Source organism: Trachurus japonicus, chromosome 6 (genome assembly GCF_045865225.1).
Source record: "Trachurus japonicus isolate A0001 chromosome 6, Traja_1.0".
Lineage (NCBI taxonomy): Eukaryota > Metazoa > Chordata > Actinopteri > Carangiformes > Carangidae > Trachurus > Trachurus japonicus.
The window spans coordinates 17,018,575-17,034,773 of NC_140912.1; the positions used below are offsets into that span (position 1 = coordinate 17,018,575).

General features: G+C 44.9%; 1 protein-coding gene and 1 non-coding gene across 24 annotated transcripts in view; one reads left to right on the forward strand and one right to left on the reverse strand.

Annotated features, from left to right (window-relative positions):
- Positions 1-16,003, forward strand: part of frmd4a (FERM domain containing 4A) — a 101,660-nt gene extending 85,657 nt beyond the window's left edge. For 7 of the 23 annotated variants that reach the window (XM_085779415.1, XM_085779416.1, XM_085779403.1 and 4 more), the window contains exons 12-24: positions 2,703-2,778; positions 3,710-3,852; positions 3,987-4,128; positions 5,840-5,973; positions 6,081-6,203; positions 7,641-7,872; positions 8,072-8,128; positions 8,239-8,476; positions 8,697-8,855; positions 9,025-9,354; positions 9,473-10,065; positions 11,028-11,130; positions 12,225-16,003. In XM_085779415.1, coding sequence (XP_085635541.1) covers positions 2,703-2,778; positions 3,710-3,852; positions 3,987-4,128; positions 5,840-5,973; positions 6,081-6,203; positions 7,641-7,872; positions 8,072-8,128; positions 8,239-8,476; positions 8,697-8,855; positions 9,025-9,354; positions 9,473-10,065; positions 11,028-11,130; positions 12,225-12,327 — 2,433 coding nt within the window. In that variant the 3' untranslated portion in view covers positions 12,328-16,003. Of the gene's footprint in view, positions 1-2,702; positions 2,780-3,709; positions 3,853-3,986; positions 4,129-5,839; positions 5,974-6,080; positions 6,204-7,640; positions 7,873-8,071; positions 8,129-8,238; positions 8,477-8,696; positions 8,856-9,024; positions 9,355-9,472; positions 10,066-11,027; positions 11,131-11,582; positions 11,655-12,224 lie in introns of all 23 variants that reach the window. The other 16 variants (XM_085779418.1, XM_085779421.1, XM_085779408.1 and 13 more) reach the window with 7 other exon arrangements.
- trnam-cau (transfer RNA methionine (anticodon CAU)) lies at positions 10,740-10,812 on the reverse strand. Its single transcript has one exon. It is a non-coding gene; the product is annotated as a tRNA-Met (tRNA).
- Positions 16,004-16,199: the final 196 nt, after the last annotated feature.

The window sequence follows — 16,199 nt, forward strand, 5'->3', positions numbered from 1 at the left end:
CCCAACCACACACCGTACTAATGCCCCATTAGTGTGCTGTGACTCATTTAGGCAGAGATTATAGACTAACTACCTGGCTGATTGACTTAAGGCTTATGTGTAAAAGCTTCTGTCGACCCTGTGATGAAGCTACAGGAAGGTTTCAGTCAAATGCAGCAAACTATGGTGTAACTCATCATCATCATGGCCTATGCATTTCACTGCATAATGATTCAAGTTTCCTGCTAGTGGACTGTGAGTACACAAAGATAAACTTATTCAACTTCTGTGTTTCAGTTAGAGCAAATAGGCTGCTGCAGCCTGTTCTGATTAGTTTTTCCATAAATTTCACCCCCCAAGACACCACAACCAACTCACAAACAACAGGAAGTGCCCCCAGAGTGTATCTTCATCTCCATGACAACTGGTGGATATAGCATTACACACCAGAACCCCACCTATGGGTGAAACAATGGTCTGGGACCCTCAGGTCCGATTCTAGAGAGGAATAATACCTGCCCTCAGGTTATTGTGGCCTATGCTGTTTAAACTACTCTATTCTTCTACTCTAGACTCTATTCTTCCCAGAGTCCCCTGGGAATCCACTGTACAGAATAAAGGCCTTTACACTCTATCAAATCTGACCTTTCCATCTGTAATGGGCGTTCTTGTTAGGGTGCACAGACATTATTAAAAGGACGACATGCGTCCGTGCCAGTGAGCACCCAGTTGTTCATGAATAATGACCAGTCCCTTCCTCTGCTTGTGTGTGTTTGTGCTATTATGTGTCGATGTTCCAGTCAAAAGAAAGAGGATTTATAGCATACACACGCATACATCCAAAAACCTCGCCCTAATAGTAGAAGCACTCACCAGCTTCCTAAGAAAGAAATTGTCATCATAGTGTTTTTTATCAGATATTCAGGCTATTCAAAAAGTCGTCACAAAGACTACAAAGGTTTCATTAACACAATAGGGTTATATAACTGGAGCACTTTGTGAAGCAGTACTGAAATCACAACAAAAAGTCTAATTTTAAACTCCAAAGCGACTTTTCTGTAAATCACGTGACTGTTGTTAACATTCTCCAAATATATGTGGACACCATTAGCACACATGTATATGCAAAGCTTATCCTGAAACATCAAAGTCCCCTTTCAAAGTTGCAGCCGCTCTGCGTGGAGCGCTTTAGTGGTATCGTGCTTAAACACAGTTTCAAACACCTATCTTATCTCCACAGCTCTGGTCCACATGTAACCAACCTGCTCTCTCACACACACACACAGTCACTCTCTCACTATCTACCCTGCCCGCTATATTTAGCACCATGCTACATTAGCACTTCACACTCCATTTAAAATGTACGGTACTGAAAGAGTTTCGATAAGAACGCCAGTTTTGCTTTCTTCATACTCGCACTCAGCATACACATCAGTACCTAACTCCTCCAGCACATACTAAATACATACATTAGGCTGTGTTTACATGCTGTTTTCATAATATTTCTCACCCTCCTCCCCTTTCCTCCCTCTCATCCCTCTGTCCATTGTTTTCCCAGGCTGTTAAAATTCCTGGGCTGTGACCTGTTCCTCCCTTAGCTCCCTTTCTCCTCTTTTTCTCCTTCATCCTGCCATAGCAGAGCACAGAGTCTTCTACTTTGTTACTTTTGTCTTGCTTGTCAGTTGTTGCAGCTCAGTTTTAGTCTCCTCGCTTAAAGCTGTTCAGTGGCCATCAGAGGTTTGTGACCGTGCTTGCATGTCTGCTTCAGCTGATAGATGCAGACCCTCTTGTGTTCTGAAGCGGCCCACACTCTATCTTTTCTCTAACAAGAACCAGACCCAGACTTTGTGAGTGTGTGTGTGTGTGTGTGTGCATGTGCATGAACAGAGTTCGGACTAAACAAAGCAAAGCAAGGGCACTTCAATTTGGGAGGGGGGGGCACAGAAGTCTTCTCTCCCCCTTCATCACTCCTCCCCTGACCCCACACACACACCTCCCAACCGCAGGACCCAGAGCAGGAAGCACAGTCCCTGAGGGAGGAAGGAGGGGTCAGGAGGAGGGGAAGCATAAACGCCCCCTCCCTCCTCAGCTCTCCTAGCAGAGCTCCAGGAGAGGAGGAAACTTAACTTTACACACTTTCTCTTCACCAACGCACACACACACGCACACATGCCTACAGATGGTGAACACCCACCATCTCAAAACTTTCTGTTCCCTTGCGCCTGGGAGGATTTAAGATACACACATGCTGCGGAGTACGTCTTGGGGGAAACTCTCTCGCCCAGCTGGCTTTAACTACATTTAAAGAGAAGCTGATGGTTCATAAAGTGGACGGAAAAGGGAAAAAAAAAAAAAAAGTAAAGCTGAGCGGAGGAAAGAAAGCCTCCTCCCTCTCTCACTGTCTTTCTGCGGAGTGAGGTCATCCAGAGCAGGGATCCGCTGTGGACAAGACTGCCTGGTCTGGACCTGATCAGAGAGCTCCAGACTAGGTCCTCCTCTCTCTCCCTCCACCTCCTTCTCTGCTTCTAACTCCTCCTCTTCATCGGTTTCCATTTATTTTCTTCTCCGTCTTCTTATCCATTTCTTTTTCTCTTTTTTTTCAAAACAAATTGGGACATATAGAGAAGAGAAAAGAGGATGTGGCTGAAAGCTGTGTGGATTTAATGTGAAGCATGTTTTTCTGTGAGCGACCCTGAAAAGCGTGTGTTTCCCATAAACCTCAGGTGTTCCAATGGCGTCAGTTGGAGAACCTCTACTTCAGAGAGAAGAAGTTTTCAGTGGAAGTTCATGACCCCAGGAGGTAAATTTATATCACAAATTTAAGCAACTTGTTACAGTGCCTGTATTATCTGTGTTTTTTTAAGTTAGAATCTGTATTGTATTATTAGATTATTATTATTATTATCTTGTATGGGTCCTCCATTAGTGACTGAATATTTGGAAGTGATACAGTTTTCCATCAGTGATGGATACATTCCAGTAGATTTTACTGTAAATTACCACTGTGCCATATGTGAATGTGTGAAGACTGAAGCTATATACAGCAGAGTGCAGGAAAAGAGAGATTGGAATCTGATTCGGTAATGGTTGCAGTGTTTGTTTTGGCAATAGAGCAAGATATTGGGGATGTCCCGGTGGAGCCCGACATAGATTGATAGGCCGATTATTAACACACTTGTGCAGCCACATGCATGCAAAAAGCTATGCTCTCTCTGTCTCTCCCTCTCTCTCACACACACACATACACAGGTCAAACCCTTGTAGTTGACCACAGAAGGAAAGATGGCTGAGCGATAGCTGTTTTGTGGAGGAAGTGACCTCTCGTGTGTTTATTTAACATGGCTATATATGTGGAGTGTTATTCTACAGACAGAGAGAGGGAGGTAATGGGAGAAAAAGAGTCAGGGTGAAACAGAGAGCAGTGGTGTTTTCTTTAAAGGAAGCTGTCATTTTGGGTGAGCTGGTCTGTTGCTCAGCTACAGATGTGTGTTTAAATAAGGATGAGTAAACAATGGGGAGCGTCGTGTGTGGCTTTGCAAAGAAATACCTCTATTGGGTTTGCTCTTCAAGCCTTTAATATTTTTTTCCCCTCTTCTTCAGAGCAGCCGCAGCAGTAGTAATTTTATCAGTGTCAGTGGTGGTGGTGGGAGAGTAGCTTGGTGTTTTCACTGTATATGTAGCCATCCTTTGCATTCAGTGTATATAAGGAGGCCTTGTGTCCGCTCCTACTGTAGGGCGTCGGTGACGAGAAGGACGTTTGGCCACAGTGGCATCGCTGTGCATACCTGGTACGCCTGTCCTGCCCTCATCAAGTCCATCTGGGCCATGGCCATCAGCCAACACCAGTTCTACCTGGACCGCAAGCAGAGCAAGGTCAGTCAGTCCCACAAGAAACACTCAACTCAACACAGACCACAGACATGATTAAAGATGTACAAGCCATATACAAACTCTGCAAGGGTTGTGTTGTCACTAAAAAATTTCCCACTTCGTTCTTGTCTGTCCAGTCCAAGATCCATGCGGCACGGAGTTTGAGTGAGATCGCTATAGACCTTACAGAAACAGGAACTCTGAAGACGTCCAAACTGGCCAACATGGGCAGCAAGGGCAAGATTATCAGTGGCAGCAGTGGCAGTCTGCTTTCCTCAGGTCAGTAAATGTGTTTTTATGTTTGTTTGACAAAGTAAGAGACTAACAAACAGGGAGAGAGAATGACTGATATGTGAGTGTACTTGTGTGGTGGTGAGTGGAGCCTCGCTGACAACTGGAGCGACAGAAACAGCTGCCTCTGGAAAGAGGCCACTGATTCTCTGCTGCATGTTCTCACACACATACTGGACACACACCACACCCAGCACCTCTTTGTATGTATAGAGCACCAATCCCACCCTCCATGTCACACAGATTCATCCTCCAGAGGCCCCTGCCCTCTCTAAATTTAGGGAGTGCGGGAATGAAAAGGTCAGCAACACAGAGTACAACTTTGTTTCGGCCTTTAAAACAATGCCTATCTGGACAAGCACCGAGTGTGACAGAGAGATTTGTGCACAAACTAAAATTAGAGTAGAGAGGAAAATGCCCTTTTAAACACAAACAGCCATGCAAAGTGTGGTGCATGCACCTTCTGCTGCGTTATTCACTCATGAAATGAGATGCACTCAACCAAACCAGCATCAGAGGAGGCAAGTATGCGGGTGTGGTCATGGCCATGGGGTCAGCTATTTAGAGTATAGCACACCTTATTGAATCAATTACTGTGGGCCAGAATAAAGAGCACTATTCTATCTCAGTAATTATGTCCTGCGTGCTCTTTTCATTTTCATCTAATCAGATGTGTTTCTTCCTTAACCTCTCTTCTCAGTGTAGATACATGTATCTCCTCTTTCCTCCCCGATCCCTTCCCTTTATCTCTTCAAATACCCATTCATAGTCTCTTAATCTCCCCTTTCCCTCCTCTGTTCTTCTCTAGTTCCACCCCCACTCCATATCATACAGCGTCTCTGGCTTATCTGTCTGAGTCTTGTCACTTGTCTCTGCAGTGTTTATTTCGTGATCTAATGTTTGTTGACTGGAGGCCATCTTTTCCCAGCAACACAAACATGTGACACGAGCAGGCATGTCACATCTATGCCGCAACAAAAGGCAACAATCACAGACTTTTCTGGCTCTTCTACTTACTTCATTAACATATTTCAGACCTCCTTTAAGTAAATTATTATTGTATGTATGCATGGTGTTTGACTGCCACAGTCAACAAGTCTGACTTTGAGCGATGATTGTGAAACTCTTCATGGCCAGAATTGAGTTGTTGCAGAAATGTAACTGTTCAACATCACTTAAATAGATGCAGACAACAGCAACAAAGAGGTTTTGAGTCGTTTTGGAACACTAAAGAGCCATTAAATATTTCTTTCTTGCTTCCATAACTTCTTCAGCAGTGGTTAGTTTGGTATTATTTGACCGCACAGTGAACCACATTGGGTCACCGAGAGAGCAATAGAAAGAAACAGATTGTGTGTGTGTTTGTGTAGTTTTCAACAAGGCATGTTATAAACAAGACTGGCACCGTCTCAGGGCCTTGGAAATTGTGCGTCACAGGCTTTGCCCTAAACTGCCCCTTCCTTGATTCATTCGCACAAACACACGACTCAAACTCAGCTTCCTTATCGAAATGTTCCATTCACTTCCTGTAAACATCCTGCGAGGCAAGCAGGTGCATGCACAATTTCTCCCTCCCCTCCACAATCCTCCTCAAAAGAAGTTCCCCCAACTCCAAACACACACATAACACACTCACACACACATACAGTATATGCTCCAGACTCATGTCCTCTTATCATGTGCTGTCTGCACCTTGCAGGTTCTCAAGAATCGGACAGTTCCCAGACGGCTAAGAAGGACATGCTGGCAGCACTGAGGGCCAGGCAGGAAGCTCTGGAGGAAACACTAAGACAGAGACTAGAGGAACTGAAGAGCATCTGCATCAGAGAGGCGGTACGAGAAAACACGGACAGATTTGGTGAAAAAAATTATTTAAAAGACGTTTTCTTGCTCTTCTTTTCTAACTTTATTTCCCTGCCCCCCCTTCTCATATTTTCCAGGAGCTGACAGGAAAGCTTCCTAAGGAATATCCTCTGGATCCGGGAGAGGAGCCGCCCACAGTGAGACGAAAGATTGGTACCGCCTTCAAACTGGACGAGCAGAAAATTCTTCCTAAGGGAGAGGTGAAGATTGAACTTTCAGTTCTCCTCAGTAACACTTTATCACACTCCACAATCTCCCAGAACAAGCTAAAATGAAAACAGGAGGTCATCTAGAGGTGTACATGTTTGAATCAAATACCATAGTGCAACATGTACCTGCACCTCGCACTGAGCTGCAGTAATTGGAATATGTTGAAAGCAGTGCTGATTAGCAAAGAGTGGTCGTCTCCCTTTACCTGCTATTAACTGAGTTTGGGCATTATAGAGTACAACTGGTGCTTAAAGCTCAGTTCAGTGCAGAAGTGTTGTTCAACAATTTCATTAAAAAATTTTAACATTGATGATTAATGATAAGTTATCTGATCCCTATTCCCTGCTGATTAAGGCAAGCAATGAAAAGCGCAGTAAAAAGCTATAGTCTGAGACGTCTTGGACCTGGTAAAAGTAGCGGAGCTGCATCTTTTTCTCGCTGTCTTTTTGTGCCACGGGTAGATTTTCCAGAGCAGCAAAACTTCTAAAAATAGTCTGGCAGCGTTCTCGCCATAGGAAGTGGTGATAGTAGGATTGTGTGCACGTCTGCGTGTGTGCAGGCATGCGTGTGTGGGTGTGTGTCGTTGAGGTTGTATGCTTTGAAAAGAATCCAGGGACATAATATCGCAGAAGTGCTTTGCGAGCAGAAAAGATGTTTCTTAATTTATCCCCGAACACCTTAAACCCGTGTGCACACACAGAACAAGAAGCCGCCCTGGCAGGAGTGTGAAGGCACTGTTGTGTGAGAGGGATTCCTCAGGACTGAGGTAGTCCAGCAAGATGTCGACTCGAGTGAATACATCATTGTTCTCGCTCTCTGGAGGCAAGTGGGTGTGTTCTGTCATGTGAGAGCACACATCACATGAAGGCTGTACACAGTGTGTACCATGAGTCTATTTTCTTATCTATTATCACATTCACAGGATTATACTGTTCTTTATTATACACACATTGTAGTACTATGTAGACAGACACTGTGCAGTAAACACACATCCAGTATGCAATACATTTGCAGCATGACAGTGTGTGTTTTACTTGGTTCACCTTACAGTCTCGGCTGCACAAATCTCAGGAGGAGTGTAGAGGACGAGAGGATGGATTGATGGAGAGGTGTTGTTATTGGGGGACAGAGGGCCTCAATAGAGAATATCCAGTGGTGAGAAAATGTGGGGCTGCAGCACAGATAAATGATTTCCTCAGTGTGTTTTCTCTGGCAAGGCCCCGTGTGTGTCGAACCAAATACGTTGCATGGGAGAGTTACAGTCTGAATATGTGTCTGCAAACTAAGCTATGTTGTTTTTGGAGTGTGTTTTCGATTTCTGTTGCTAAAAACTGTGAGCAGAATCCAGTATCTTTGTGCTCTCTTGGGTTACCCAAGAGTTTGTTCTCATGTTTGTGTGTGTGTGTGCGTGTGTGTGCTCATCCCAGGAAGAGGAGCTGGAGCGGCTGGAGCGGGAGTTTGCCATTCAGTCCCAGATTACGGAGGCAGCCAGGCGTCTTGCCAGCGATCCTCATGTGAGCAGTAAGAAGCTCAAGAAACAGAGGAAGACTTCTTATCTGAACGCACTGAAGAAGCTACAGGAAATTGAGAACTCTATCAATGAGTACCGGGTCCGCTCTGGCAAGAAGCCTACGCAGAGAGCATCGCTTATCATAGAAGGTACCAATATTCACCTATTCAATGCAGGGAAATCAGATTTTTTTCATATTTCATAGCTATGTCTGTTAGCTGTAAGGCTGACACAACCCAGCATTGTTGTTTTTTTTATACAAAAGATTTGTCAATATGATGTTTTTAAGCTTTTTGATTTTGCAGTTGTACGGCTCTAACACCTTGCCTCTGTTTCCCTGTCCTATAGAGGCCAATATTGGCTCTGAAGACAGCTCACTGTCTGACGCACTGGTCTTGGATGATGGTAATGATAAATGTGACTTTTTCTTATTGTACTTGCGTACTTGTATCTCATATTGTGACGTAATTAAAAGTAATTCTATCTGAATCATTTGAATTGTTTCTGTGTTTCAGATGACCCTCAAGTCACAGGTACTCCCACCTTCTCACCAGTAGCATCACCTCACAAGGGCCTCCCTCCCCGGCCGCCATCTCACAGTCGGCCCCCTCCACCGCAGTCCCTGGACGGCCTGCGACACCTGCACTACACACGCTCTGACTACGATAAATCGCCCATCAAACCCAAGATGTGGAGCGAATCATCACTGGATGAGCCGTATGAAAAAGTCAAGAAACGCTCCTCTCACTCCAGGTATGAGGGAGTTTATCTCAACTGCCCCTATACAATAGACTAGAGGTATATTTATGTTATATTTATGTGTAAGGCTGCCCATAGATATTTTAGTCAGCTGTTTAAATAACCACAGATCAATTTAGGGTATAGTTTAATCATCGTGGAGTACAGACTACAGAGTATACATGTCATGAATTTTTTCATCAGTGATGCGCATTTTCCTTGCACCTCTCCGTAGTCACAGGCGTTTCCCAAGCTCTGGCAGTGCTGAGGCAGGGGGGAGCAACTCTCTGCAGAGCAGCCCCATCAGGAGCCTCCCTCACTGGAACTCTCAGTCCAGCATGCCGTCGACCCCGGACCTGAGGTCCAGGACCCCCCACTATGTTCATTCCACTAGGTCAGTCTTTATACCCCCAATGGTTATTCAAGAGTTACATCACTCCAGTAACAAAAGATTACATAACTGTAAAAGTAGGTAGAGCTGACAAGTCAAAACTGTCTTGCTTCGTTTTCATTTTCTAAATCAGAGTAGCTCAGCTCATTGTTTGTGTTTTTCCAACTGACAGGTCAGTGGACATCAGTCCCACACGTCTGCACAGTCTTGCTCAGCACTTTAGGAACCGCAGCTCCAGCCTTGAGTCCCAGGGCAAACTGCTCGCATCTGACCCCGACGCACACCCGCACACCCTGGGAACCCTGGGCAGCCCTGACTTCTTCCTGGGCCCAGGACGCAGCTCCAATGGCTCGGACCCACTGGACGACTGTTCATCCTGCACCAGCCAAAGCAGCTCAGAGCATTACTACCCTGGCGGACCCCCAGGCAGCAACCCCAACTATTCTACTCTAGGAGAGGACTCCCCCTCCAAAGCCAGGCAGAGGCAGAGGCAAAGGCACAGGTAAAGGGTTGGGGAGATGCAGGGCAAGAAGCTGTCGTTCTTTCCTTTGTACAATACATATTTCAAGAAATAAAACGTTCTGTGAGATTTACATTGTCGGCTTATGTTCTCCATCCAGGTCTGCTGGACACCTGGGTTCCTCTAACTCCGGCTCCATGCCAAACCTGGCAGCTAAGAACGGCTCTGGGGGCAGCACAGGCGGAGGAGGGATGGGAGGGGGACACCATGGCGTTTACCTCCACAGCCAGAGCCAGCCCTCTTCCCAGTATCGTATCAAGGAGTACCCGCTGTACGTGGAGGGCAGCCCCAACCCCGTGGTGGTGCGCAGCCTGGAGAGCGATCAAGAGGGCCACTACAGCGTGAAGGCCCAGTTCAAGACCTCCAGCTCCTACACGGCCGGGGGACTGTACAAGGAGGCCTGGGGGGGAGAGGAGGGAGGAGAGGGGAGCGGCCGACTCACTCCATCACGCTCTCAGATCGTACGGACTCCGTCATTGGGGCGAGAGGGTGGTGGAGGAGGAGGAGGAGGAGGAGGGGGGAGGGCAGCAGTGTCTGAAGAACTGCGATGTTGGTACCAGAGGTCCTCAGGGAGCCTGAAGGAGAGGAGTCACTCACATTCGGGGTCCACTTCCTCCGAGACAGGGTCACAGCAAGGCACTCTGGGACACGGACGAGGGAGTAGAGTAGGGACACTCGTCAAGGGCTCACCAGGTGGGTCACCTTTATTTATTTATTTACACTTAGTGTGTTTTAGATAAACATTTCCCTTTATTTAGTTTATTTAGAGGCTCCAACAATAAATCTCCATTTTAGTAAATATTGCCATATGTGAGGCTCAAATTTAAAGCCTTCACATTATGAGATTAAGAGCAAATATACAGGGGGTAGGAAGAATAACACCTACTGCTCCGTGTGAGGCTTGAACTCACAGCCATCAAATTACAAAACTGACAAGCTGCCTACTGTGTCAACAAGGTTTATCTGTGCACTGACAGATTTGTGCTGATGACTTCAACTAGCTGAGTAATTAAATGTAGTACCATTTTGAAATACCAAGAGACAAGCTGAGTCCAAAAGTCCACATCTTCTGCTTGATGAGAGCCTCGTGAACTTTGGTCACATCAAACTGCAGATTCTCTGCCTGTGGTTTGACCTCAGCTTTTCATACAGTTTTCTGTCACCAGAACAAATCACAAACTACATTTACACATCAAAGATAAACAAAATGAGGTCTTTGAAAATACATATGGCACAGTTGGAGTACAATCTATAAATTGTGCATGAGTCACATGGGAGTGAGTTGTGTTAGCTGTGTTGATCTATGGCAAAACAACACAGCACAGCTGTTTTATGAGGCCAGATGAAGTGTAAAAACAAAAACACACTGCCCCGTGTGAGGCTCGAACTCACGACCTTCAGATTATGAGACTGACGCGCTGCCTACTGCGCCAACGAGGCTGTGTCTGTTTGTGACCTCTGAGTTGAACTGTGGTGACATAGAGGACACCTCCCCCAACACCATTTGTGACACCGCTGAAATTCCTCTGTCACTCACCTCACTATAGCCTCTCTTGTGCGTCTGTTGTCCCCGTCTATATGTAAACGCGTGTCCTTTGTCTGTCTCACGCTGCATGTGTCGTATCAGCGTCACTAACTGTCCGTTTTTCCCGTAGCTGCATCCCCTCACAGCCAGAGGAGTATGACGCCCTCCAGTGAACACGCAGCCACACCCACACCCCCTTGTAGCCCACAGCACATCCTCAACTGGCAGAGCGGGTAAGAGACACACCAGCGCACACATGAAGCGGCTCAAACAGGGTGACAAGATGTTTAAAGATATGACTTTTATCTTAATACTTAGGATGAACTATATCTTGCCCTCTGAGCTTCTTTCTCACCTTCTTTGTCCAAACCTGACTTGATCGTCCTCACAAGCTTTCACTGTCTCTTGTATCTGTGTAAGCGGATGTCGTTTTTCACTGTGGTTTACGGGGTTAACATCTTTTCTCTTAACAACTTCTCCTGCCTTGTCGTCCAGTTTGGCTGTTTGTGTCATGGTTTCACTCACTGCATCGTTGTTTCTTCACTCTTTACCTTCCAACCTCTGGGTGTCTCTACCTTATGAAGCGTTTTTTTCTATTACCTAATATTGTCATTTCTTTCCCGTCTCTCTCTCTGTCTATACTAACCCTCCTTTACTTGTGTGTGTGTCCTCTCTCCTGGTTTAGAGGCACAGCAGACAGCTCTCCTACTGAGGACGTCTGTCAGTCTCCCCCTCAGCCCAGCTCTGATGCATAGAGGTACTGTCTGTGGTCTCAGCCTCCCACTGGTCTAAAGCTACAGTGTAGTGTTGGGAAAACACAGCAGCAGCATAAGCAGAAATTGCAACAACAACAAAAAAAAAAACTAATAATAATCTTGAAAGAAAAATATAGCAATAGCAATAAAAAGTGATCGAAATACCACACAGTCAGATGTTCAGAGACATGTGACCATACACACCCCTGAAAGTCATATCATGACCTATATCAATAACTGTGGGGGGGCTGACAATGAGGAGGGTTCACAGCTTCTTGCTCTTTGACGGTGGAGGTATGTGTGTCAGGTACTCCTTCCCTGGCTGTATCTGTATCTGATCTCTGCATGTGCTCTGCTCCCTGCTCTGACAATGTGGCTCATTCACCACAGGGTTCACTAATAGAAATACTTAACCATGCGCTGTGTGTGTTGTAACAGAGAACGTTGTGTAACAGAAAACTTAGAAGCAGATGAACACTAGAAATCATATGTTTTGAATGTTTGATTGCTTCACCTCTTGAAAATGGAGGCTACTGTTGTGGAAAGTCAATGTGGTCTCTGTTCCTCTGCAGGTCTTTCAGTGACAGCTGTTTTCTCAGCAGCCCCCTGTGTTCAGAGCTGGCAGATGTGCAGTGGTACGGACACGACAAGGCCAAACCTGGAACCCTGGTCTGAGACCTTCCTTTAGGGGGCCAGAGAAGTACCGTTGCCCTCTCCTACTGCCTCTCAACTGTCCCTCACTGCTACCCATCGACAACCAACAACCTCATCCTTAAAGCCCTACAAAAACCCTGCCCCCACCAGACTGGTGGACTGGACATGAGCCTTCCTCCTCCTCCTCCTCCTCCTCCTCCTCCTCCCTGCATCCTGCCCCTCTTCCATCTCACCACCTCTTTATTATGCCCCCCTTTATCACAGCTCAGTCAGACAGGGACACGCTCACTAGGCTCTGATAAGGGCTGGTTTCACAGGACAGACTGAGCGGTATCACCTCAGCTGTTGAACTGTAGCCCTACAGCATCACAGAGCCCTTTTCTTTACTCACCCCTTCGCAGCACACAAGCAACGGGCACTTCGGGGGGAAGGAGCGATGGAGAGAGAGAGAGCACAGGAAAAAAATATCAAACACAAAACTCACACTGGCCACTTCCAGGATTGATTTCATATCTCATCTTTGGTCACCCCCTCCCCACTCAACCTTACGAACTCCAGTGCACTGCCACCCAATCAGAGGATACCTGCTGGATTTGAGCCACCAGTTTGAAACCCATTTCCAGGCCCAAACGAACTGTGTTGGATTTCATTATGCCCATCGATGTCGTTTGTCAGTCTTGTTTATTTCTCCCTGCATATTTATAAAAGAGAACATGACACAAACTTTTCCAAAAAAAAAAAAGAAAAGAAGAAGAAGCTGGATTTACAACCATATAGATGACAAATTCAACTCCTCTCAGTTCTAACCCACACAACCAAAGACAACTGGATTGACTGATCAACACCAGGGTCCAATGAGTTGGGTCCCCCCGCCCCCACCCCATCCCACCCCCCTCCTACAGAAAAGTGACTGTCAGTCAACCGTCTAAGTGTGAATTCACAGTGACAATATCGGGATGGTTTCTGGGACTCTGTCTGGGATATTGATGAGGACTATAGCAATAACAAACATTGTACAAGTACATGAACTGGTTTGAATCTTCAGAGTGAATAGAAGCAGGCAGTTTGCCATGTTCTCTGCCTTGTGACGCTCGGAGTAAAGGATCATTAGTGCATCACAGGGAGGATGTGGAGTTGCGGTTATTGGGTTTGGCATTAATCTATGCTTTCTTCAGTGACTTCATCATTCATTTTTATTTAACGTCTTTGGTCTTTATAAGATTTCTACGTCCATAACAGTTTGTTTGGCCGCATGGTGGATTATGAACAGTACTTGAGCCAGAGCATGGAAGACTGGGTTGAAGGGTGATGTTATTTTTAAGCATTGGCTACACACAGTCACAGTTACTGCAACTTTTCATTTAGGCTTTTCACATTTTTCATCTTCAGCCCTGAAGGTAAGACTGGACACTGTTGACACCTGTTGGCATCACTTGTGGTTTGATACTGAGCCTATTCAGTGGTAAATCTCTACGGTGACTCATCTTCTTTTTTCTTTTTTTTTATCCCGAGTGTCTGTTCTTCGCCTTTGGTCTTGGTTTTACATTCACACCATGCTGTGCATCGGTCAGTCTCTTTGTAGGACTGTGTTCTCTCATCTTTCTGTCCATTGCTTCAGCAGCACAGGAGAGATCCTGACTAGACACAGATAGTCCCAATTTCACACTGGCCAGAACTCACGCTGACAGTTACAACACTTGCATTTACCGGCACACGTGAATAATAACATATTTGTGCCAAACATGTCGGTGCTTTACATTTGCACTGTATTCAGCACTGGAACGGTAACCTCCCTCAAGCTACAAACCCCTTCAAATCTCCACTGTCTATAGTTGTTCTATAAAAACAGCAACAAAGCAGAGTAGCTAGAAGACACTTCTCGTGCTCATCTATATTTTGGCGTCTGGTGGAGTTGTTAAGGAACTAGTTGTTCTTACTCACTGGTCTCAAAGCACAACATCAACAGTGTCTGAGGGCTGGAGACACAATTGGTATGTTCTCATTTTCCACCCTCAATATTGTACTGAGGAGTTGGATCAAAGTGCATAAGAAGTAACTAGAAAAGCTGGAATCATAGATGAGACATTTTTGAGACATAATTGTGTTTTTTTTTGTTTTTTTTACAGTATATCATTAATGAATTAATAGTTATTACCCCACTGTCAGGGCAGAAGAGAAAGCCATAACCAGAACTGAAAAAAAATCAACTCCCTCTGAGATGAGAGTGAGAATTATTCTATCACACATCCCAGTCAACAATCAAATATTCAGAACAGGGTTAGAAAAGCACATCTGGTTTTGTACAAAGGAAGTAGAACTTTGCATGTTGTTGCTGTCTCTGAATCAGTTCCCTCATCATGACCTTGTAAAATGTTTATGTTGAAGAATGACGCTTACCATTGTTTCACTGTTGCACAAAATCTGAACCAATCAGATGTTGATTTTATTAAGATTATGACAGATTGTACATCTCAGTGTCAGAGAGAAGTGGACGTGTTTTGTGTTTTTCAGGCTCATTGCACCATTATGTCTGGATAAACTGTGTATCATGCTGTAACGCATGGGCAGAATGGTACGTATGCTACCCTGTCCCTCACGGTAGTGTTTCCTTTATGCACTGACGTCAGTTGTTGTAATCTGTCACTTTCTAGACTGTTTTCATAAGAAGGGTTTAGCCCACTCCCATGCACCTCGTGTATGGCTGGCCCCCGCCCCAAGATTTACCCATCCATGCCTGGTCAAATCTGACAAGTCTTTACCCAAGCTTCGAACCAGCATTCACCACACAGTTATCATCTTTAGTGTATTCAAGTTTGACCCATCGTTTTCTCACTCAAAGTCTGCGCAATCCCACGCATGCCATGAAGCTCCAGTGATGAATGAAAACTCCTCTAAGACATCCAGCGTGCCATTTCTATATGCTAACATTAGCAGGTCTTGCTCCGTAGTGTTGCCCCACCACTCCCAGACAGTCCTGTTTTTGCCCCTGTGGTAATCTCTGACCCCTGAGCCCAATGTGATTTAAAGTGTGACCTCCCCTCCTTCTGTAGTTCCAAACACACCATATTTTCTGTGCTTCATAGAGATGTTTGAGGTTTTTTATAATACTCCAAGAGAAATGAACTAACTCTTTATCAGTCTTTTCCTGTATGTACGGAGGGGCACTGTAAGGTTTTGTGGGGTTTTTAACATTCACATTCATTGTTTTAACAATGTTCCATTTTATATGAACCAGTATTGTTTTTGTTTTGTTCTTCTTTTTTTTTTTTTTTTTAGTTCTGACATCGTAACAACCCTTCAGGTGCTACAAATGACCAGTTACTGCTTTGTCACGTAGGATCTAGACATCTCTTCATTGTTATCAATAGATTCAATACCAGTTGTGCAAAACGAAGCTTATTTTAACAAACAGTTTAATAGTAGATCACTACCCCTACCAGACAATAGAGCATGTAACTTGATTTTATCAGTTCTGTTCAACTGTAACATTAAAAGTGTTGTAGAAAAAAATGTGGAATTGATAAGAAAAAAAAACTGAATTCCACAGTTAATTTATTCTTTTTTCTATTAAAAATTTGTATAGTAACTTTACATTTTTCAAAACTGTGTTGTTGGACATTGATGATGACTTTTCAAGATGAGAAGCCGTGGTGGTTCTTGAGAGTAAGAAAAATAAATTATTGATGAATGTTCTCAAGACTATGCCTTTGTCTGTTTTTTTTCCCCCTCTTCTAATAGTGAAAAAACAAAAAGCAAACATGAAGTTATTTAGTTCCCTGGCTTCCAGGTTATTAAGCTGAAAGGTCAGAGTGTCAGTGAGACTAATCAAAGGGAATCTCCACATGTAGTCACTGCTTCCTCTCCTCCGGACACACTCACTCTGTTGTCATCAC